The sequence below is a fragment of the Manacus vitellinus genome, unplaced genomic scaffold (genome assembly GCF_001715985.3).
Source record: "Manacus vitellinus isolate BGI_N305 unplaced genomic scaffold, ASM171598v3 scaffold_98_pilon, whole genome shotgun sequence".
NCBI classification, from domain to species: Eukaryota; Metazoa; Chordata; class Aves; order Passeriformes; family Pipridae; genus Manacus; species Manacus vitellinus.
The window spans coordinates 278,560-300,922 of record NW_021940910.1 but is presented as its reverse complement, the minus strand read 5'-3'; the positions used below and the strand labels follow the sequence as shown (position 1 = coordinate 300,922).

The following is a 22,363-nucleotide window of genomic DNA, read 5'->3' as shown; positions in this document are numbered from 1 at the left end:
TTTCAGCGCAGTGATCAGTTAAAGGGCTACACCACAAAGAGGTGGGAGCACAGGAATGTTTGTGGTTTGCATTCTGGATTTTAAGCTGTGTGACGTGTACATGTGAGAGTACCCAGAAGAGTGGGCAGTACTGACCACTGAACTGGAAACACATGGCTGCAGTGGAAACACAGAGTGTGAGTATCTGTTGTGTGACAGTTTCACTTGACATTCTGCAAGCTTTGCAAAGAAAAAGGGGGGGTAGCAAGTTGCTCATAAACCACAGCTTCACTTCACACCGGAAGGACCGTGTGCTGGAGTCTCAACATTTTATTTTTTCCTCTGTTTGAAGGAAACAAAAAAAAAAAGCTCATGATTTGCGATTAAATTTTGAAATCTTCATTAAAATTTTCCATTCCTCCTTGTGAAAGAGGAATGGAAAGTTTCAATGCAATCCTTCAAAGGTTTACAACAGGAAGAGTCAGCAGTGCTGCGGCAAACACAGTCCAGTGTCACCTCCTGAGTTACCATCACTGATCACTTGCAGGAATCAAACAGCACATGCAGCATCATTGCTTGGCAATTGGACATCCTTGTGGAGCACTATGGGCAGCAGAACAATGGACCTGACAGAGCACAGTCATTTTGGGGCCCTTCTGTGTTCACCGGCCGTCGCAGCGCGACTCCCATGTCCTGAGGGACACCACGTGATGTCTGGTATTACTGACACCAAGAAACTGAAGAGTTTCTTACCCCTTGAAAAAGTCCCTGAGATCGTTCCACCAAATGACTAAGAAGTCAAACATATCCAAAACTCAGCATCTCCTCCAGCTCCCTCTCATTTCCCGTGCCCTCTCTGTCAAATGGGTGTAAGCAAGCACAGAGAAGGAATCCTAAATTCGTCTCCTGCCAAGCCTGGTTCAAAATCAGATGGATCCCTCTTGCTCTGTCTTGTCCCTGCATGATTTTCTCTCTTTTCTCCTTGTTCCTTTCTTCTTCTGCTAATTATTTGACATTAATTAAACAAAGACCTAGGTTGGCCTTAGTATATAAAGATAAACCTTAGTCACAAGCACCTTAGGTTGGAGTTCTCAGAGCCCTGCAACCTTAGCTATGAGTAAAATGAAACTTATTGGTAAGTTTGGGAGAAAAAAGAAATTATCCTTTACTGTCTAATCAACCTGTCTGTTCTCCTGACTTCTCTTATATGATGCTCTGCAGAAGTAACTGGTTGTCCGAGTGTTTTTTTCTTCTTCCTTAGTCATATGATAACTGAGGCACTACAACACAAATTTTTAATAAAACATGTTATTAATGCTGGTGTTCACTGATTTGGCTTAGGTCCTCAGTTAAACAATCTATTGTAAAATGCTGTCTAGAGAACAAACAGCCAAGTCGGGGCTTGCTAAAGACAAGGAGATTTCTTAATTAATCTGATTAACCACCTTCTCCTCCAAGTTTTGGAATTGGTCATCAGTGTTAAGCTTACATGAACTGACCTAAATTGTTTCTACAAGTGTTGATTTTAAAGTAGAGCTTTTTTCTGGAGGCCCTGCGAGTGTCCTGGAGCCTTCCTTAATCAAATAATTGCCACTGCAACTGCTTTAATTTTTCTTATTTGTTCCTGTGTGAAATAGAAACAGCATTGTAGATGTGTGACAGCCCTCTTGCAGCTATATCTCTCCACTGACAGCGAGTTTTTGCCTTGCCTTTAAAGGGTATATTCATTACCAGAGTGTTGCAGGTGGCAGAAAGGAGCAGCTTCCCCCAAAGCCATCTGCTGTGAGTCCCCAACATCACCCTTGCCCAGCACAATGGGAAAGCGTCAGAAGAGGCAGGGAGGGACTGGTGATATCTTCTGTGTACTGGTGAGCCACAAAGTGCTTCAGCTAATAAGTGTATGAAGAGAAAAAGAAAGTCTCTGAGCTGTGATGCAAAGCATGAATGTGACAGAGGAAATGGTGGCCTTGCATGGAAACCAGCTCAAACCGTGAGCAACAAGGACCGAGGTCTCCTCTATGCACAGGAGGGGAATCCCTGGGTGCCGCTTTGGTACCACGGACTGATTCATAGTAAAATTCATCATTTATCAGAGACAAGAAAGAAGTGAGATATCCCTACTGAGAAAGGAAGTAGCCCTTCCTGGAGGATCCTTTCATTGTACAAATTCTCCCAGCACATCCATCACCACACCTCCGAGGACATGCGCTATACACTGTAGTGAAGAATCCATGCTCTACAGCAGAGTGAGAACCTAGTCTTGACAAATTTTTGAACCATACTCATTTACCAACACATTCACTTCCATCTGAACCAAACTAAAAAACGGGGAATGAGGAATTTTCCTATTTTGGTCTCCAGAGGGTTGTGCTTTTGAAAATGCTTTTGAAATACAATTTTCTGCCACTGAGTTGTAATAGTGATGGAGAGGGGAGGACTCAAACAACAATCCCAATGGATGGCAGGAACCAGCTCACTTCAGCACCCAAGAAAGCATGAGACTCGACTCTATTCAACTACAAGGCAGGCCCCTAGTTCAGTTCCTTGTTGACATTCCTCCATCAGCCTGTGAGGATGGGCACTTCCCAAGAACAGCTTATCCCATTATAAAGAGAAGATGAACCGTAGTTAGAATCAGGTAAATAAACTGCCCACTGAACCAGAATGAGCCTGTGCAAGTAGCATCACTTGATGTCTCATCCGGAGGTGGCTGGAGCACTAAAAGTTGTCATTTGGCTCAAGTCTGATGTTCACATTTGCTTGACAGGATTTTGAGATCCAGATCCTTGTAATGTTATTTAAGGTATGAAACCTGTTCACCCTTTATTTTGTCAAAATCTACTATTTCAAGTAGACACCACAACTACCACAGCCTCATGAAAGTATGAATTTCACACATCTCAGCAGGCTAACAGCAGCTTTCTTCACTCAGCAGGCTTTGAAGCCCAGTGAAATAAACCCAGTTCCTAAACCATTGTCCATAGCTCAGCTCTGAGTAGCAGTCCCAACAGCAACATCAAAGTCAGCAGCACCTGTTGTCTGACAGACACAGGATTAAAAGGCTTTCTTTGCTAAGGGGTAATAGAAAAACCAAACCTCACACAAAAAAAACCCCAAGCAACAGGATAGCCTGGAAGAAAGAAATAAATCCAACACCAGCCCAGCTGCTCGCAATCTGGAGAAACTATTCTTACTGTATGTGCAGAGCTCCAGGAAGCATCACCCATCCCCATGTGCCAGTGGTCACCCAGAGGCAGCAGGAAGGGCCCTCTCTGTTGATGCATACAAGAGTTTTCTGGGCAGGGCGGAAGACCCTGTGGTTAGAGAAGAGAACCACAAGTTGTTAAAACAAAGAAAAAGCAAAGCATACCCCAGGGCGCTCTTGGTATGTTCAGCTGACAGACCACCTGCCTTGCTCAAAGTGGCTTTTGCTGAGCAATTGCAGAGATGGATTGACCAAAGAATTGCAAAGAGAACAATTAAACACCTGAAGAAACCATCTGTGTGCCAGCAACACGTGTGCTTGGAGATAAATGATATGTATATATATGCCATGAAACACCTGTGTCTCGCTGGGTATGATAATACTCTGGGCTCTGCCATCCACATGAGACCCTCTGAGTGTGCTTAAGGGAAGGATGCAGAATCCCTGTCAAGAAACACAACCTGAGGCCTTCAGCCAAAGGATGGGACTTGTCCGTGACTTCTGTGGAGCTAGAGCTGCTGTGGATCCCCAGAGGGCTGGGGGACAGCAGGCTGGGGTGTCTGATCCTACCTCAGGCATGAGCAGCAGCCCTCGGGATCTCTAGGGAATTCATGGAGGCAAAAGCCTTGAGTAAGAACAGAGAAGGATAAAAGAGCCCAAATTTCAACCTAGAATTTAATTTCTTCAGAAATCTTTTTTTGCGCTGCATTTTGCCGCAGATGCCGAGCACCGTCTCTTTGCCCAAGAGGGTCTTGATGACATCACATCCTCCCCAAAGTGAGATGCAGCCTCCAAAGTCAAGAGAGAACGATCATCTCAGCTGCACTGCACCGTCTCCAAGGACAGACACCCCCAGCAGAAGATGGACGGGTCTCCTGTCCTGCTCCTCCTGCTCGCTCTGGGACTCTGTGAGTATGGATACAGGGTGGAGCAGCCCCTTTATCAGGAAGGACATGGGCCCTTCTTCCACCAAATCCAAGAAATTGGGTTAAACAGTTAAAAGGGGGGTGGGGGGTGGGAGTAAACCAAAAAAGCTGACTTTGAGATGTGGTCAGTAATTGTGGAGGGAAAGGCGGCATCCCCTCAGCCAGCGAAGGGCAGCCGGAGGGGTGGCTGCAGCAGCACGAGCACCAGGAAGGGAGCCTGGTCATACAGGTGGTTATGGAGGGGAAGGAGAAAGGGGGAAAAAGGGGGCTTAGCAATCAGTGCTTTTAGAGATTCATTTCAGATAATCTGGGAAGGAGTAACATCCCTGAAAAGGCAGCTGGGAGGGCAGCACCCATCTGTAAAGCCCACATGGCTGATTGATGAGCACCCTCCATGCACAATCCCAGCAAGGATTCCAACTAAACCTTCCAGTCATCCAGACACCATGGTTCTCCCTTTGCATTTGTACTTCCATCCCGTGGACAGAGCAGGAGCTTTTTCCCAGAGGGACCATTGGCTCTTCCCAAGCAGTTCCAGCAAGGATTTCTCTCCTCCAGGCTGTCCCGGAATCCATGGCCAGATGTATGAGATGAAGATCAGGTTTCGCAACAGAATCACCCAGCTCCGGGTGGGACAGCGGCTGGAACTGGAGTGTCAGACTGACAAGAAGGACAGTGGCATGTTCTGGGTCCACCAGGACAAGAATGGGACCCTTCACTTCATTGTCTTCATCTCTTCCCTATCCCGAGTCACCTTCAAGGGTAGTCAGAGAACATCCGCACGCTTCGAGGCCAGCAAAGACAACACTATCTATCGGTTGGTAGTGAAGTCTTTCACACAGCAGCATGAGGGGAATTATTTCTGCCTCATGAATATCAACCAAATGCTGTACTTCAGCCCTGGCCTGCCTGCCTTCTTCCCAGGTGAGCAACATCTCCACCCAACATTGCTTAGCTCTGCCAAAAAGCCCTCCTGCCTGTGCCTTTTTTAAGCAGTCTTCTCTCCCACAAACCCCAAAACATCTTGTGACCAACCCACTGCTCCTGCTGAAGGTTCCCTGCTTGCCATCTCTCCTCATGGTATTGCTCCTGCCCAAAGATGATTGGGCAGACCCAGCATCACTTCCCCATCCCCAGTTCTCCATCCTACACATGGCTCTGAAGAGATAACATCAAAACAAAGTCCAGCACTACCCCTCCTTCCTCACCTCACATAGGTCCCAAAACTCAGGGTGCTTATGAGGATGGTGGCAGACAGCAAGAAATAAGGAGGCTACAGCTCCTTACTGGCTCCTGGGAGCCCCTCCTTGGAGGAGTCCCAATCTAAAATTGGATCTGTGAAGTCCCCATGGAGCTGAATACAGAAGCATCCATACCCTGGCAGGGGTAGGAGAGCAGAAGGGCAGGAGAGAGCTTTTTTTATTGTATTTGCCTACATGCTGAATTCATCTGTTTTCACTCATAGTCACCACCACAGTGGCACCCACCACAACAAGACCCACCACCCAGCATGACATCGCCAAAAAGGATCCCTTCCTGGAGACATCAGATCCAGGTAATCTGGAGGGAGGGAGGGAGGGAGAGGGGAAGAGCTGGGCTCTGGTCCACTGATACTGAGGGGGATGGTGCAGGCATTTTGGGACAGGAAGAGACTGAAAATCCATGGAGCTTTATCAGAGTTGGAAGGATTAAACTCTGACGTTTCATCCCAGCTAGGAAAGGCTTAGGATAAGGTTAAGAGTATGAGCATGCCTGGGCATGCTGGGCTGAGGGGAAGGAAGGGAAGAGCCTTGGGGGCTAGGGCTGGTTTTACTCTCATCAGGAGACACAAGAAAACGTGTGGCTATGTGTCCTCCCTCAAATGCCCAGGAAAATGCTGAGAGCAGCAGCACTGATGAAGAACATCCCTGCAGGCCCAGGGGAAGCCCTCTGCCTCACCACCAGCCTCGTGGAACGCCAGGCAGGGCCCTTGGCATCTCCCTTGGCTCCAGCAGAACTGGCCTTAACACCAGCTGTGAGCACCTCACGAACCTTTCCTCTTCTCCATTCCTGCAGAGACCAGCACAGAGAATGAGCTGAATTTCTTCTGTGATCTTCTCATCTGGGTTCCCTTGGCAGGTGCCTGCCTCCTGCTCCTCATCGCCCTGGCCGTCACCATCACACTCTGTCAACGTAAGACTCAGCACTACCCCCTGTAGATGCTGCTGAGGGATTTTCAGCAATGTGCCAAAGTCCCTGGGGACAGCCAACAGAAATAATTCACCCTCAGGGTTCCCAGGCTGACCCTGCTACTGCTAGTCACCTCACATTTTAATTGATCAAAATATTCAAGTGCATTACTGTGGGAACATGAGCTGCAGCACCACTGCCTGGCATGGATTTCCTACAAAATAAGCCTGGTTTATCCATCATTAGTCTCAAAGATATCAGCTGCTGGGGAACATCAGCACTACCTCACTGCAGTGTTTCTTTACTGAGCTGTGACTCGGTAGCTTTGAACTAAAACACTTCCTTACTTATTTTCTTTCTTATTTTAGGAACCAGAAGACGAAGATGCAGGTGTAAAAGGTTAGTAAGTGACAGGCATTGGTGTTTTTCTCTTAAATTTGGCAGCATCTCAGTTTCAGGTGATAGAGCAGGCAGGGGCCCAAAAGCAACCTAAAAATTCTTCACCTGATGGGAGGGGTCTGTGTAATGACTAAAAGGCAAAACGAAGACAGAAGTTCTCTTCTCCCATGGTTTTGTTTGGGGGTTTTGTTTGCTTTTTTTTTTTATTTTTATGTAATTCAAATCACGGAGCCCTGACACTGCAGTAGACACAAGCCAGAAAGACAGGAGGGGCTTGTGGTAGCCCAAAAACTTTGCACATCACATAATGCTCATAACTAACCACATTTCTGTGCTCCCAATGCACCACTCCAAACTTGAACCTGGAGGTGACTGTATTTCATTCCTTACCCTCCCCAAACCATTCATTTGATTTCATCACTGGACATTCAGGTGTGCCCATGGATTAGATGCAAGTTATTGCATCCCAAATCCCCCTCTGAACCATTTTGGACCAACATCACCACGGCTTCAAGCCTCCATTTCCCCTACAGGCACTAAGGAACAGCAGCAGAGAGGCTGCTGCAAACTTGGATGACTTTCCTGAGAAACAGCACTGCAGACAGGAACAGACTTAAAAGTAACCCAGTTTCTATGCACTCAGGAACACTTTTTTTTATGCTTTCCCTCCTGCCACCTCAACCCACCCATCATCCTGAGTCACAAGGAAAACTCCATCACAAGGAGAATTGCAATTTGCCAGTTTGGAAAAAGAAATGCTTTTGCCCACGTGCATTATCCTTCTGCAAAAAGACCTCCCTGCAGCAGGTTTCTTCACCTCCCCTGCTCTGCAGGAAACCACTTCTGCAGTTTTGCAAGCCTTGGGCATCCTGGGGCTTGTGGCAAGGGACCCACCAAGAAATCCCTACTACTGCTCCAGGTAGCCAGTGCTGGGCTAGTGCTTGGAAAAGATGGGTTGCCAAGAAAGTTTGGGACAGCATGTTCACAGCTCTGGAGCCTCATTCTTTGCAAATTAAAGCATCTTTTAAATCAGATAAATTCATGTTCTTTGTTATACATCCATGGGGCTTATAGTAAGAAAGGTAATCTTTTTTAAGACAGAAGGCATTTTTTTTACCTGTCTGAAAAAGGGAACAGCCTGTCATTGTTATGGCGGATATTTATTATAGCCAGTACTCTTCTGATTCTTGTCTGCCTTTCCAAGGGAGAAATGATAACAAAGAGCTCTTCAGGCAGCCTTGCTTAGGACAATGTTTGCATTCTTCACTTATCTCAATCCCTGTTGCCAGGATGTTCGGTTCCTGCAGAGAAAAAACACCTGCAGAGCTCTTCAGTTTTGTATAGATAGAGTGGTTGGGTTACAACAGAAGTCAGAGACAAATTTTAAAAGCCCCTTTTTCTTAATTAGTGTAAGAATTGATCATCAGTGTGTCTTAAGAAAGTCTTTCTGCTGGCTGTCACTACTTGAAATGTCAGCAGATCCTTCATTAGCACAGAGAAGATTTCAGAGCACTTTGCAGCCTGCTCTTGCAGGTCCCTGGCTGCAGACCAAGGCTAAACAAGATCATCAGCTCATCACACATTAATTGCCTTTCTCTTCCTTTCCCATCAAAGTCAATCAAACCCTTTTCTCTCTCCAGGCCTGGGCAGGGGAAGCCCCACACCAAACCAGGCACAAAAAACTGACACCTTGCAGCATCCACACCTTTGGGCTTCTGGATCGTCTCCCAGGAGCTGTCAGCACACAAACCCATCTCCTACGTTCTCTACACTGTGACTGCACCTCATGCCCTCTGCCCTGGCAAACTGGAAAAGACAAGATGGAGCACAGACACCCAGACAACAAGCAGCACTGTTTCTGGGAACTGCACCCTAAAGCACAGCTCCTTCCAAAACTGGAGCTTTTCAAATCAATTCCCAAGGCCAAACGCCCTCTCTATTCCCAGTGACAGGGTTCAGAAAAAGGAACCAGGTCAATCCTGATGCTGACAGGCATCAGTGATAAAATGATGAGAAATAAGGATACAAGCTGGACCTTTGCTCCAGTGTGTGTTACTTCTTTCTAAAATGCAGCCAGGGCCTGACTTTGCTACCCAGTGACTTAGAAACAAATGCTCTCCACACATCCTCTGTTTGTGGTGCCATGTCTCTCCTAGGGTTTTTCCTGTTTCATCTACTGTAATACAAGGCTGCACTGAGAAGGTAAATATGGATTAAAGGACCTTATTTTTTAGGTTTTTACAGTCCTGGGGGCTAAGGTTTTCCCTCATGCTATCCCTCTTCTGCTGCTAGCCCCACTTCTACAGATTTCAGCAGGAATTTGGCCTGAGCAAGGAAGATGGGATTTGCTTTCTTTCTGAAAGAAAAAAGAGATGTTTGTCACTTGTTTTGGTTAAGTGGGACATTTAAGATGTTGATTTTTTTGGGGACATGTTGATTGACTATGGTTAAGTTCTGGTTTTTCCAATCTGTATTTGATGTAAATATTTCCTTGTTATACTTGCAAATCAAGAACTGAGACAGAAAATAAAATTATTCTAGTCAGATTCACTGAAGTGTATTTCTTGCTTTAGTTCCTAGCCTCAGAAATGCTAAAATCCTTCATGAAAATAACAAATGAGAGTTTGAGAAAGTTTTGGATGAGGGAAAACCCAGTGATTTATACAACAGCCTAAGACTTAGGATTCCAGAGTTCAGCTTCCAGCTTACCATAGCCTAAAATCATCTCAAGGGATCTTCCCAGGGATTTGCTGATGGGCTCAGGAACACTCCTCCATCCCAGGAAGGTGCTATGAAGGCAGATGAGATAAAGATTCTCAGGGTACTCTGGTATTCTTGTCATGGGGTTGATAAAAACCTGGGAAAAGCAGAAGGAAAGGAACTCTTTGATAGTCTCCTCCTCTGCAAACAAGCTGGGAAGGAGGGAAATTGAGAGAGAAGTTCTTCCAAACTTACTTGAGTGTAATGTTTAATTAAAAAAAAAATAAATTAGAGGCTGGATAAGTACATCTAAACAATAGCAGGCTGATACTGAATGAGAACTACAAGGATCTACACACACTATAAAGAAAAAAATCACAGAAAAGCCTCAACATGGAAATGTCTGTGAATTCACAGATAACATGAAGCACTAAGACACATTCAACCTATTAAGGGGGCCCCACTCAAACCCCAGGTGCTCAGCTAGGAAGTAGCAAGGGTCTACCATACAGACAAACAGCTCATACCTTGTCACTCTCTCCTATGAGATCAATTTTATTATTGGGTTGTCCCCGAGTCTCTTACTGAATTAGTTTGAGCTCAAAGTTTTCATTTAAAAAGCCATAACTCAAAGTGTTTCTGCAAGACAGTTTCCAAGAGGTAGGAACATCCCTACCTCGCTGGTACCATAACCTACAGTTCTTTCCTTGCTGTTCTCAGTCACTTTATCCTGGTTTTTCACACAACACAAGAGCTTAGGTCTGCATCACGCCACCTTCCTGTAACCCAGGCTGTCAGGCAACGCTCCTTCTGGTCTGGTACTGACTCCCACACAAAATCCTCTTCCAACAGATGAGGAACTGGAAGTAGAATATCTTGGGGTCTGAGGTTTTTTTGTTTGTTTCAGGGCGAGGGATTGGGGGGAGTTGTTTCTTGTTATTTTTTCCAGTAGCCTTCATTTGCACTGGAAATCAACATCTAGAAAAGAATTAAGCTCTGGGATGGCTCCTGCCTCCCTCTGCATATCTTCACATTGATCCTCCAACCCACACTCTGCAGGGCACAGGTCACTCAGCACCCAAGGGTACATCCTGCTCAGCACAACCTTCAGGACCTACCATTCATCCATGTATCCCCAACCCAGACACCAACCATCACACCACTGCCTCTGCCCCCACTATCTACTGATTCAAGCTCTGGTGGCACAGACAGACACCTTAATAAAAGAAACCAAAATTGAAATCTCATCTCTGAACATAACTGGAGCCTGCAATCACAAATCCATGAATCCAGACAGCTCCCAGCACTCTCAGCACTGCAAGGAAAGGACTGTCCCTGCAATTGCAATAGCACTGCCTGTATGGCACATTCCCTCTTCAGAGGGTGGGTTTCACTCTGAGGGCCTGGCTGTTTGCTGGGTATCAGCAAGTTATGAAAAATACAGGACCATTCACTGAACTCTGTCAGCACCTTTCATCTCCTCACTTGCTGAACAACAGCCAGGCATCACCTTCAATTTTTATCATTGTTTCTGCCTTTGCAGAAACACACAGATTTTGGTGGGCTCTGATTTTGGTTCTTTAATCTGTCAATGACCAAAGGGATGTAACACCCAAACTGCAGATTCAGCCTGGCTGCAAACTCCATATAAAGTGTCAGTAGAAATATTATTCCTCTGTCCCACTGTAACAGGTACCCTGAGTTAGCAGGAATCCTTAAAGGAATTCAATTTAAAAGCATTTCCAGCTCTCCACCGGCGGATTTTCTGAGAGATACTACATGTTCATGGACTGCTGTGCATCCTAAGATACTCAGGGGTAAAACTTACCCATCTGTATCTTCTTACATGATCTTTTCTATTTCTGAACCCCTGCAATTTAAGTAGTGTTAGAAATACACCCAATACACTGCACTGAACTGCTGTGATTCTGCCTTTGCTACACAACCAGCACAACCACCCCTGCAGAAGGTCAGAAGGCTGAGGGAACCAGAACAGGCAGCTTGGGGCATGCACCAAAATAAACATTTATTTTTTTAAGTCACTGCCTGAGATCCATGTTGCCCCAGAATGCCTCAGAATGCCCCAAAAATGAGCAACACCTCATGGACAGACATATCCAAGACACATTTGCTCGAAACCACCACACCAACTCCACCAAGGAACCCTCCAGCAGAGGCACTGACCCAGCACAGCTCCACAAAGCAACACTGACTTGCCCTCACCAGCTCTTTCTTCCACACCATTCCATGATAGGTTCATCTTCCAGTTCAGGTCAGCTGCAGCCAGCTCTGCACCTCGGATTTACACCTAAGGCTCAAGGGGGCCTGTTAAGTTTTCCATTTACAAGTAGAGAACCAGACAGAGGCGATACAAGTAGCATCACTTGATGTCTCATCCGGAGGTGTCTGGAGCACTAACCGGTGACATTGAGCTCAAGTCTGATGTTCACATTTGCTTGACGGGATTTTGAGATCCAGATCCTTGTAATGTTGTTTAACCGATGAAAAGTATTTTCTCTTTGTTTTGTCAAAACCTGCTCTATTTAAGGTGCGCATCACAACTACCACAGCCTCATGAAAGTGTGAACTTCACACTCCCCAGCAGCCTGACAGCACCTTTCCTCACTCACCAACATGCTTTGATGCCCAATCCAGCACACCCAGTTCCAAAACCATTTTCCATAACTCAGCTCTGAGTACCAGCCCCAATTGCAAATGACATCGAAGCCAACAGCACCTGCTTTCTGACAGACTAAGGAAAATAAAGGAGCTTCTTTTTCAAAGGACTCATAAAAAACAAACCACACACAAAAACAATTATCAGGAAAGCAAGGAAGAAAGATGTACATCAAATACCAGCCCAGTCCCTCACAGTCTGATGAAACTGTTGTTACTGTATGTGCAGAGCTCCAGGAAGCATCACCCATCCCCATGTACAAATGGTCACCCAGAGGCAGCACCAGGGCCCTCTCTGGTGAAGCAGACAAGAGGTTTTTGGGCAGGGCGGAAGCCCCTGTGGTTACAGGGGAGAAACACAAGTTGTTAAAACAAAATTAAAAGGAAATCATACCCTTGGGCATTGAGCACTCTCAGTGTGCTCAGCTGACTGACCACCTGCCTTGCACAAAGCAGCTCTTCAGACCAAATGCAAAGAAGAATTGACCAAAAAGGAATTGCAAAGAGAACAGTCGAGCACCTGAAGAACCCGGCTGCGTGTCAGGAATGAGTGTACTCTGAGATAAATGATACACATGGATCTATGCCATGAAACATCTGTGTCTCACTTGCTGGGTAAGATAATACTCTGGGCTCTGCCATCCACATGAGACCCCCTGAGTGTGTTCAAGAGAAGGAGGCAGAATCCCTGGCAAGAAATCCAACCAGAGACCTTCAGCCAAAGCACGAGGCTTGTCTGTGACTTCTGTGGAGCTGGAGCTGCTGTGGACCCCCAGAGGGCTGGGGGACAGCAGGTTGGGGTGTCTGATCCTACCTCAGGCGTGAGCAGCAGCACTCTGGGTCTCTAGGGAAGACATCAAAGCAAAATCCTTGAGGCACCATTTAGAAATGATCAGGAAAAATGAGCCAAACTGCACACTAGAACTGAATTTCTTCAGGATTTCTTTCCTCTGCATTTTGCCGCAGATGCCGAGCATCCCCTCTTTACCCAAGAGGGTCCTGATGACATCACATCCTCCCCAAAGTGTGACCCAGCCTCCCAAGTTGAGATAGAAACATCGTCTCAGCTGCACTGCACCGTCTCCAAGGACAGACACCCCCAGTAGAAGATGGACTGGTCTCCTGCCCTGCTCCTCCTGCTCGCTCTGGGACTCTGTGAGTATGGACACAGGGTGGTGCAGCCCCATCACCCAGAGGGACAAGGAAAAACCTTCCACTGAATACAAGAAATTGGGTTAAATAGTCAAAGCGTGGGAAATAGCAAATAAAAAGGTCGACTTTGAGATGTGGTCAGTAACTGTGGAGGGAAAGGCGGCATCGCCTCAGCCGGTGTAGGGCAGCCAGAGGGGTGGTTGCAGCACCACAAGCACCAGGAAGGGAGCCTGGTCATACAGGTGGTTATGGAGGGGAGGGAGGAGACAATAAAGAGCATTTAGCAGTCAGTGCTTTAGGTAGTCACTTCAGATAAGCTGGGAAGGGATAACATCCCTGAGAAGGCAGCTGGAAGGGCAGCAACCATCTGTAAAACCCACATGGCTGATTGATGAGCACCCTCCATGCACAATCCCAGCAAGGACTCCAACAAAGCCTTCCAGTCATCCAGACACCATGGTCCTCCTTTGCATTTGACCTCACAGACTGAGAACAGGAAACCAGGTTTGCTCAGAGGGGCCACTGGCTCTTTCCAAGAGGTTCCAACAAGGATTTCTCTCCTCCAGGCTGCCCCGGGATCCCTGGCCAGATGTATGAGATGAAGATCAGGTTTCGCAACAGCATCACCCAGCTCCGGGTGGGACAGCGGCTGGAACTGGAGTGTCAGACTGACAAGAAGGACAGTGGCATGTTCTGGGTCCGCCAGGACAAGAATGGGACCCTTCACTTCATTGTCTTCATCTCTTCCCTATCCCGAGCCACCTTCAAGGGGAGTCAGAGAACATCCACACGCTTCGAGGCCAGCAAAGGCAACACTATCTATCGGTTGGTAGTGAAGTCTTTCACACAGGAGGATGAAGGGAACTATTTCTGCCTCGCAAACATCAACCAAATGCTGTACTTCAGCCCTGGCCTGCCTGCCTTCTTCCCAGGTCAGCAACACCTACTCCCAACCTCTTTAAGCTCTGCCAAAATCCCCAGCACCTCCTGCCTGTGCCTTTTTTAACCAGCTGTCTCTCCCACAAACTCCATTTCCCTGCTTGCTTGCCCAAGGCCTCTTGGGACCAACCCACTGGTCCTCCTGCCAGAAGCTCCCTGCTTGCCATCTCTCCTCATGGTATTGCTCCTGCCCAAAGGCAAAGATGATTGGGGAGACCCAGCATCATTTCCCCATCCCCACTTTTCAATCCCATCCATGGCTCTGAAGGGAGAAGAGTAAAGCGAAGTCCAGCACTACCCTCTCCTTCCTCACCTCACATAGGTCCTAAAACTCAGTGTTCAGTCTTTCTGAGGATGGTGGCAGACAGCAAGACATAAGAAGCCTACAGCTCCTCACTGGTTCTTGGGATACCCTCCCTGGGGGAATCCCCGTTCAAAAGGGGCTCTATGAAGCCCTAATATGTGTACAGAAAAAACTATAACCTGGGCAGGGGTGGGAGAACTGAAGGGCCGGAGAGACCTGTTTTACTGCATTTCCCTACTTGCTGAATTCATCCATTTTCACTTTTAGTCATCACCACACCAGGACCCACCACTCAACATGGCATCACTGGAAAGGACTCCGACGTCAGGACCCCAGATCCAGGTAGCCTGGGTACAGGGAGGGAGAGGGAGGCAGCTGGGTTCTGGCCCATTGATACCACTGAAACCTGCAGGCATTTTGGGGTGGGAGGAGAGTGAAAATCCACAGAGCTTTATCAGAGTTGGAAGGATTAAACTCCAGTGTTTCATCCCACACAGGAAAGGCTTAGGATGAGGTAAAAAGCACGAGCATGTCTCATGCCTGGGCATGCCCAGAAGAGGGGGAGGGAGGGCAGAGCCTTGGGGGCTGAGGGTGGTTTTAGCCTCATCAGGGAAAAGAGAAAATTTTTGGCTACCTGTCCTCCTTCAAGTCTCTGGAAAATGGTGAGAGTGGCAGCCCAGAGGAAGACCCCTGCCTCACCACCAGCCTCATGGAACACCAGGCATGGCCCTTGGCAGCTCCTTTGGCTCCACCAGAACTGGTCGTGACACCAGCCCTGAGCACCTGCTGGACCTTTCCCCTTCTCCATTCATGCTCAAAGGTTGGACTCAATGATCTTGGAGGTCTTTTACAAACTTGACGTTTCTGTGCTTTTTTGACCTTTACCCTTCTCTATTCCTTCAGAGTCCAGCACGGAGAAGGACCTGAATTCCTTCTGTGATGGTGTCATCTGGGTTCCCTTGGCAGGTGCCTGCCTCCTGCTCCTCATCGCCCTGGCCATCACCATCCTGCAGTGCCCAAGACTCACCACAATCCCTATAGATGCACTTCCAGCCTCAAACCACAGCCCTGTCCCTCAGAGGGATGGATGTTCTGCCTGCTTTGTGAGGCATGAGATAACCAGGACACAGTCAGTGCAAGAGAAGGACTACTGTTAGAATCACTGTCTGTATTTTCCTCATCAGTAGGCTTAGGCTGAAAAATAATTAACAACTTAGAATCATAGAATCAGAAATGTGTTTAGGTTGAAAAAGACCTTCAAGGAAGAAAAATTGATTAGAAACAGACAGAACTTACTGTATGAACTGTCTTGGCTCTACTATCTTTAAATTGGTGTGTCAGAGATTAATGTACCAGGGCCTGAAACATTCTGACACATCAGGGTAAATATGCTCCAGCATATGCTGAGACTCCCAGTAGCAGCTTGAGCTGTAACTAAAAAAGTAACTTCATTACACAGGTTCAGAGACTGCCACAGTTTAAGCAGGAATGCAGGTCAGCAAAAGTCCTTTGGTGAAATTTTGTGTTTGAAATGAAGTTGAACTACCCTGAGCAAGCAATGAGTGCAAATGGATGCAACTCAGTTTAGCTCACTGAAATCAGTTCAACTCTCCAGTACCCCCAGAAGTTATGACTTCATTAATCCAGCTCTGCTCATTTGCCTGAACACCAGCAGTTCTGCTGCTGAATTAACCTAACTAGATCCTCCCTGACCCTGCAGCCTGGAGCTGATGCCAGATGAATTTACCAGCTGACCCAGCTAGAAAAGTACCATTTGTCATCATCCTTCAGCCCTGAAAAATGCTAATCTCCACACTCTGCAGAGATAGGAAGGAATGCATGAAAAAGCATTAAGGAGACACAGCCAAAAATCATTCTCCTCGGGGGAAGTAGCTGATGATGCAGCAGAGTGCCTGGACTTGGTCCAAATTCCCTCTGAAGTCATCAGGAGCCAAAAGCCCTCCACATACAGTGGCATTCCCTGGTGACCTGCAACACACAACCTACAAACACCCCTCAGTGATTTATTTCTGCCTTTTAACACTGATGTAAAATGATCAGTGAAAAGCCATCAGCTGCAGTTAATTTCTGCAGCAGCCTAAGACCTAAAGGACAGATTAATACCTTGGGCTAAAATTAATGGCAGAACACTGTATTTTGCTGGACACATCCCAAAGTAACAACAGAGATGCGAAAATGGGGAAGAGCATTGTTCAACTTGGTTGCATGTGGAGTGGCACCATTGCCACTCACCTCTTGTAGAAACAATTGCTGCTGAGGGATTTTCAGCAATGTGCCAAAGTTAACAAATAATTCACCCTCGGGGTTCCCAGGCTGACCCTGCTACTGCTACTCACCTCACACTTTAATTCATCAAAATGTTTAAGTGGAATATTGAGGTAACATGAGCTGCAGCACCACTCCCTGGCAGGGATTTGCTTAAAAATAAACTTGGTTTGTCCGTGGTTAATTTTAAAGATATCAGCTGCTGGGGAACACCAGACCCACCTTGCTGCAGTGTTTCTTTACTGAGCTGTGACTTGGTAGCTTTGAACTAAAACATTTTCTTTCTTGTTTTAGAAACCAGAAGACGAAGGTGCAGGTGTAAAAGGTTAGTAAGTGACAGGCATTGGCAATTTTCTCTTAAACTTGGCACCCTCAGGCAACAAAGCAGGAAGGTGCCCAAAAGCAACCTAAAAATTCTTCATCCAACAGCCGGTGGATGGGAGGGGTCTGTGAAATTACTTAAGGGCAAAAATGAGACAGAAGATTCTCTTGTCCTGTGTTTTTGGGTTTGTTTGCAGTTTTTGTTTGGGGGTTTTTTATGATTAATTAATTCAAATCACTGGGCCCTGACACACCAGTAGATATAAAACATAAAGACAGGTGGTGCTTGTGGCAGACCAAAAAAATCACCACGGCTTCAGGCCTCTATTTCCCCTACAGGCACTAAGGAACAGCAGCAGAGAGGCTGCTGCAAACTTGGATGACTTTCCTGAGAAACAGCACTGCAGACAGGAATAGATTTAGAGGCAACCCAGTTTCTAGGGCACACGAAGATCTTTCTTTTATGCTTTCCCTCCTGCCACCCCAACCCACCCATCATCCTGAGTCACAAGGAAAACTCCATCACAAGGAGAATTGCAATTTGCCAGTTTGGAAAAAGAAATGCTTTTGCCCACGTGCATTATCCTTCTGCAAAAAGACCTCCTTGCAGCCAGTTTCTTCACCTCCCCTGCTCTGCAGAAAACCACTTCTGCAGCTTTGCAAGCCTTGGGCACTCTGGGGCTTGTGGCCAGAGAGCCACTAAGAAATCATTGCTACTGCTCCAGGCAGCCAGTGCTGGGCTAGTGCTTGGAAAAGATGGGTAGCCAAGAAAGTTTTGGACAGCATGTTCACAGCTCTGGAGCCTCATTCTTTGCAAATCAGAGCATCTTTTAAATCAGATAAATTCATGTTCTTTGTTATACATCCATGGGGCTTATAGTAAGAAAGGTAATTGTCTTTCAGTTGTCTAAATTAATACAATCTCTCACAGAAAGACCACCCTCCCCTACAGTAGTAGATCCCTACAATTTTTTAAGGCAGAATGCATTTTTTTTACCCATCTGAAAAAGGGAACAGTCTGTCAGTTTTACAATGGATATTTATTATAGCCAGTACTCTTCTGATCCCTGTCTGCCTTTCCAAGGGAGAAATGATAATGAAAAGCTCTCCATGCTGCCTTGTTTAGGATGATGTTTGCATTCTTCACTTATCTCAACCCCTGTTGCTAGCCCTGGACAGGGATGTTCTGTCCCTACAGAGAAAAAATATCTGCCCAGCTCTTCAGTTTTGCACCAAAGGAGTGGTTGGGTTACAAGGACCTCAGGAAATCACCTCCTCAAGGACACCTTTCCTTCAGCTGCACTAACATGACATGGTTTAAGAAATTGTAGCATATTTCAGTTTTTATTTAGAGAGGAAATTTCTGCTGCTCTGAGCAACTCCCAATTATTGAAATGAAGCTCTTTAGAAGTTAATAGTGCAATTCACAGCATGAAAGAGCACCTAAGGATCTGGCCTGGGATTCTTGCTGGCAGCAGAATGATTCATTTTCCACCACAAATTAATCTTCAGTAAAGAAGGGTGCCAAATCTCCAATTTGTTAGATCAGCATAAAACTCTCAGGTCCTGGAGACCAGTAATTTCTATCATTTTGGGTGCACTCTGCCTGTCTAGAAAGCCTCCTTTCAAACTCCTCTGCAGGAGACAGGTTGCAATAAGAAAAAGTCTCTAGGAATTGATAACAGCTTGTCCAACTCCAAAAAAAACCCACAAACGAGGTCTTCTTTATTTATTCATTTCTGAATGTGGAGAAAGGCTTGATGAGAGGACAGGAGTGAGCAGAAGTCAGAGGTAAATTGAACCTTCTCCCTTTTTTTAAATTAGTGCAAGAACTCATCATCAGTGTATCTTAAAAACATCCTTCTGCTGGCTGTCACTACCTGAAATGTTGGCAGATCCTTCACTAGCACAAAGATGATTTCAGAACATTTTGCAGTCTCCTCTTGCAGGTCCCTGGCTGCAGACCAAGGCTAAACAAGATCATCAGCTCATCACACATTAATTGCCTTTCTCTTCCTTTCCCATCAAAGTCAATCAAACCCTTTTCTCTCTCCAGGCCTGGGCAGGGGAAGCCCCACACCAAACCAGGCACAAAAAACTGACACCTTGCAGCATCCACACCTTTGGGCTTCTGGATCGTCTCCCGGGAGCTGTCAGCACACAAACCCATCTCCTACGTTCTCTACACTGTGACTGCACCTCATGCACTCTGCCCTGGCAAACTGGAAAAGACAAGATGGAGCACAGACACCCAGACAACAAGCAGCACTGCTTCTGGGAACTGCACCCTAAAGCACAGCTCCTTCCAAAACTGGAGCTTTTCAAATCAATTCCTAAGGCCCAGTGCCCTCTATTCCCAGTGGCAGGGTTCAGAAAAAGGAACCAGGTCAATCCTGATGCTGACAGGCATCAGTGACAAGCAGATGAGGAATAAGGAATAAATCTCTACTCAAGGGCGTGTGCTACTTCTTTCTAAAATGCAGCCAGGCTTTGAATTCACTACAAAGTGACTTGGAAATAAATGCTCTCACTTAATACATCCTCTGTCTGTGGTGCCACCTCTCTCCTAGGATTTGTACTCTTGTCTAACCTATTACAAGGCTGGACTGAAAAAGTAAATATGGATTAAAGGGCCTTACTTCTTGTCTTTTTACAGTTCTGTGGGTAATGTTTTGTTTCCCTCATGCTATTCCTCTTCTGATCTTATCCCCAATTCCGCCGATTTCAGCAGGAGTTTGGCCTGAGCAAGGAAGGTGGGATTTGTTTGTTTCTAAAAGAAATGGATGAGGGGTAACAAAAATAGTCTTTGTCGATTGTTTTGGTTAACAATAAAGGGACTTTTAACATGTTGATTATTTAGGGACATGTTGATTGACTGTAGTAAATTCTGTTTATTCAGATCTGCAAGCTCCAGGAAGTATCACCCATCCCCATGTGCAAATGGTCACCCAGAGGCAGCACCGGGGCCCTCTCTGGTGAAGCAGACAAGGGGTTTTGGGGCAGGGCGGAAGCCCCTGTGGTTACAGGGGAGAAACACAAGTTGTTAAAACAAAATTAAAAGGAAATCATACCCTTGGGCATTGAGCACTCTCAGTGTGCTCAGCTGACTGACCACCTGCCTTGCACAAAGCAGCTCTTCAGAACAAATGCAAAGAAGAATTGACCAAAAAGGAACTGCAAAGAGAACAATCGAGCACCTGAAGAACCCGGCTGCGTGTCAGGAAAGGCATCTTGGGACCAACCCACTAATACTCCTGCCAGAGGCTTACTTCTTGCTGTCTCTCCTCATGGTATTGCTCCTGCCCAAAGGCAACGATGACTGGGGAGACCCATCCTCACTTCTCCATCCCATCCATGGCTCTGACAGGAGAAGATGAAAGTAAAGTCCACCACTACCCCATCCTTTCCCCTAAACATTGCTCCCAGAAGCCCTACAACATCAGGGTGCTCAGGCTTTCTGAGGAGGGTGGCAGACAGAAAGAAATAAGGACTCTGCCGTTCCTTACCAGCTCTTGGGAGACCCTCCTTGGGGGAGTCACCATCCAAAAGGGGCTCTATGAATTCCACATGGATCTGAGCTCTCTGCTGTGAACAGGAGCAGACAAACCCTGGCAGGGCTGGGAGAGCAGAAAGGGCAGGAGAGAACTATTTCACTGTATTTGCTTACATGTTGAATTTTCATTTACAGTCATCACCACACCAGGACTCATCACCCAGCACAGCATCACTGAAAAGGACCCCTGCATCAAGACTCCAGATCCAGGTACCCTGGATATAGGGAAGGACAGGGAAAGAGCTGGGATCTGGCCCACTGATACATAGGGGGATCCTGAAAGCATTTTAGAATGGGGAGAGAGTGAAAATCCATAGAGATTTACCAGAGCTAGAAAGATTAAACTTCAGTTTTTCATCCCAAGTAGGAAAGGCTAAGGATGAGGAAAAAAGCATGAGCGTGTCTTATGCCTGGGCACACAGGGAAGTGGGGGGAGAGGAATTTTACTCTTGGTGGGAGACATGTGAAAACTTTTGGCTACGTGTCCTCCCTCAAGTGCCCAGGAAAATGCTGAGAGCAGCAGCACTAAGGAAGAACATCCCCACAGGCACAGGGGAAGCCCTCTGCCTCACCACCAGCCTTGTGGAATGCCAGGCAGGGCACTTGGCAGCTCCCTTGGCTAAAACACAACTGGCCTTAACACTAGCCCCGAGCACCTGATGGATCTTTCCCCTTCTCTATTCCTACAGAGACAACAATGCAGGAAGAGCTGAATTCCTTCTGTCACATCTTCATCTGGGCCCCCTTGACAGGCCTCTGCCTCCTGATCCTCCAGCTCCTGACGATCACCATCGTGCTGTGTCAACGTAAGACTCACCAGAACCCCTCTAGATCCACCTCTGACCTGAAACCACAGCCCTGTCCCTCAGGGCCACGGATGTTCCAGTGATCTGCTTTGGGAGGCATCAGAGAACCAGGACACAGGCAAGACAAGACAAGGACCACTGTTAAAATCACTGTCTGCATATCTTCCAACAAATTGCCTCCACATTTCCTCAGTGACCTTCCCTTCTCATTCCAGCTCTTTCAAATGGTTTTGTAGCAAGAAGGTGCAATGATCTGACTGCAGGCATCAGGGGTTGTTTCCCCACCAAATGGCCTCATGTTATCCCTGGGAAGCATTTCCTTGAAAATGTGTTATCTCTATTGAGTGGAGCTGAATGTGAACTGTTACACAAAACAAAATTAAATGAATACCAAGCAGCAGCGTTTTTCTATATTTCTGTACTCCCTGTAAACTTTGTTATACTTTCAAATTAATTTATTCTTTCATGATCCACGGACTGAACATTTATTGCTAGACCTATTGCTATGAGAGCCTATAGATGTCAATCCTGTAAGGAAAAACAGGACAAATGTATAGCAAAGTCCTCACTACTGCATGGAATCCTAATGTGGGATAAACAGAGCAAAACAAAACTCTAAGACATGTAAAATACACATATTTGGGCATTATTAACTGACATTAATGATAGTGATGCTCCACTGTGCATTGCTGCACTAAGATCACACTCCTGCAGCAAGAGCAATGCAGCCAAAACCCTCCTGACACTGCAGATGAATGTAGGGATGAACTGGAAGCACAGTATCTTTGGGTTTGGGGGTGATTTTGTTTGTTTTGTGGGGTTCAATTGTTGTTATTTCAGTAGTCTTCATTTGTACAAAAAATCAGCACCTAGGAAAAGAATTACACTACTGAGTTGTAAGCTCAAAAACCACTGCATGGTGGAATCTACTGATTTTTGATCAGTAGT

General features: G+C 46.4%; 2 protein-coding genes across 2 annotated transcripts; both read left to right on the top strand.

Moving 5' to 3' along the window:
* The first annotated feature begins 3,903 nt into the window (after nucleotides 1-3,903).
* Nucleotides 3,904-13,057, top strand: LOC103764116 (T-cell surface glycoprotein CD8 alpha chain). Its single transcript, XM_008930984.3, is given in 7 exon segments — nucleotides 3,904-4,041; nucleotides 4,044-4,092; nucleotides 4,669-5,034; nucleotides 5,576-5,665; nucleotides 6,166-6,282; nucleotides 6,648-6,678; nucleotides 13,021-13,057. Coding segments are annotated over 7 exon segments (828 nt in total).
* A 106-nt stretch (nucleotides 13,058-13,163) lies between these two features.
* LOC103764115 (T-cell surface glycoprotein CD8 alpha chain) lies at nucleotides 13,164-21,498 on the top strand. The gene is made up of 7 exons (XM_029965326.1): nucleotides 13,164-13,209; nucleotides 13,773-14,138; nucleotides 14,717-14,791; nucleotides 15,353-15,470; nucleotides 17,031-17,053; nucleotides 20,745-20,819; nucleotides 21,362-21,498. The coding sequence occupies exons 1-7, from the start codon at nucleotides 13,164-13,166 to the stop codon at nucleotides 21,496-21,498; spliced, it is 840 nt and encodes a 279-aa protein (XP_029821186.1).
* The last annotated feature ends 865 nt before the right edge of the window (nucleotides 21,499-22,363 follow it).

Coding starts and splice junctions, on each gene's coding strand:
- LOC103764115 (XM_029965326.1), top strand. CDS start 13,164: ATGGACTGGTCTCCTGCCCTGCTCCTCCTGCTCGCTCTGGGACTCT. Junction 14,139..14,716: donor CCTGCCTGCCTTCTTCCCAG/GTCAGCAACACC, acceptor TTTCACTTTTAG/TCATCACCACACCAGGACCC. Junction 15,471..17,030: donor ACCATCCTGCAGTGCCCAAG/ACTCACCACAAT, acceptor TCTTGTTTTAGA/AACCAGAAGACGAAGGTGCA.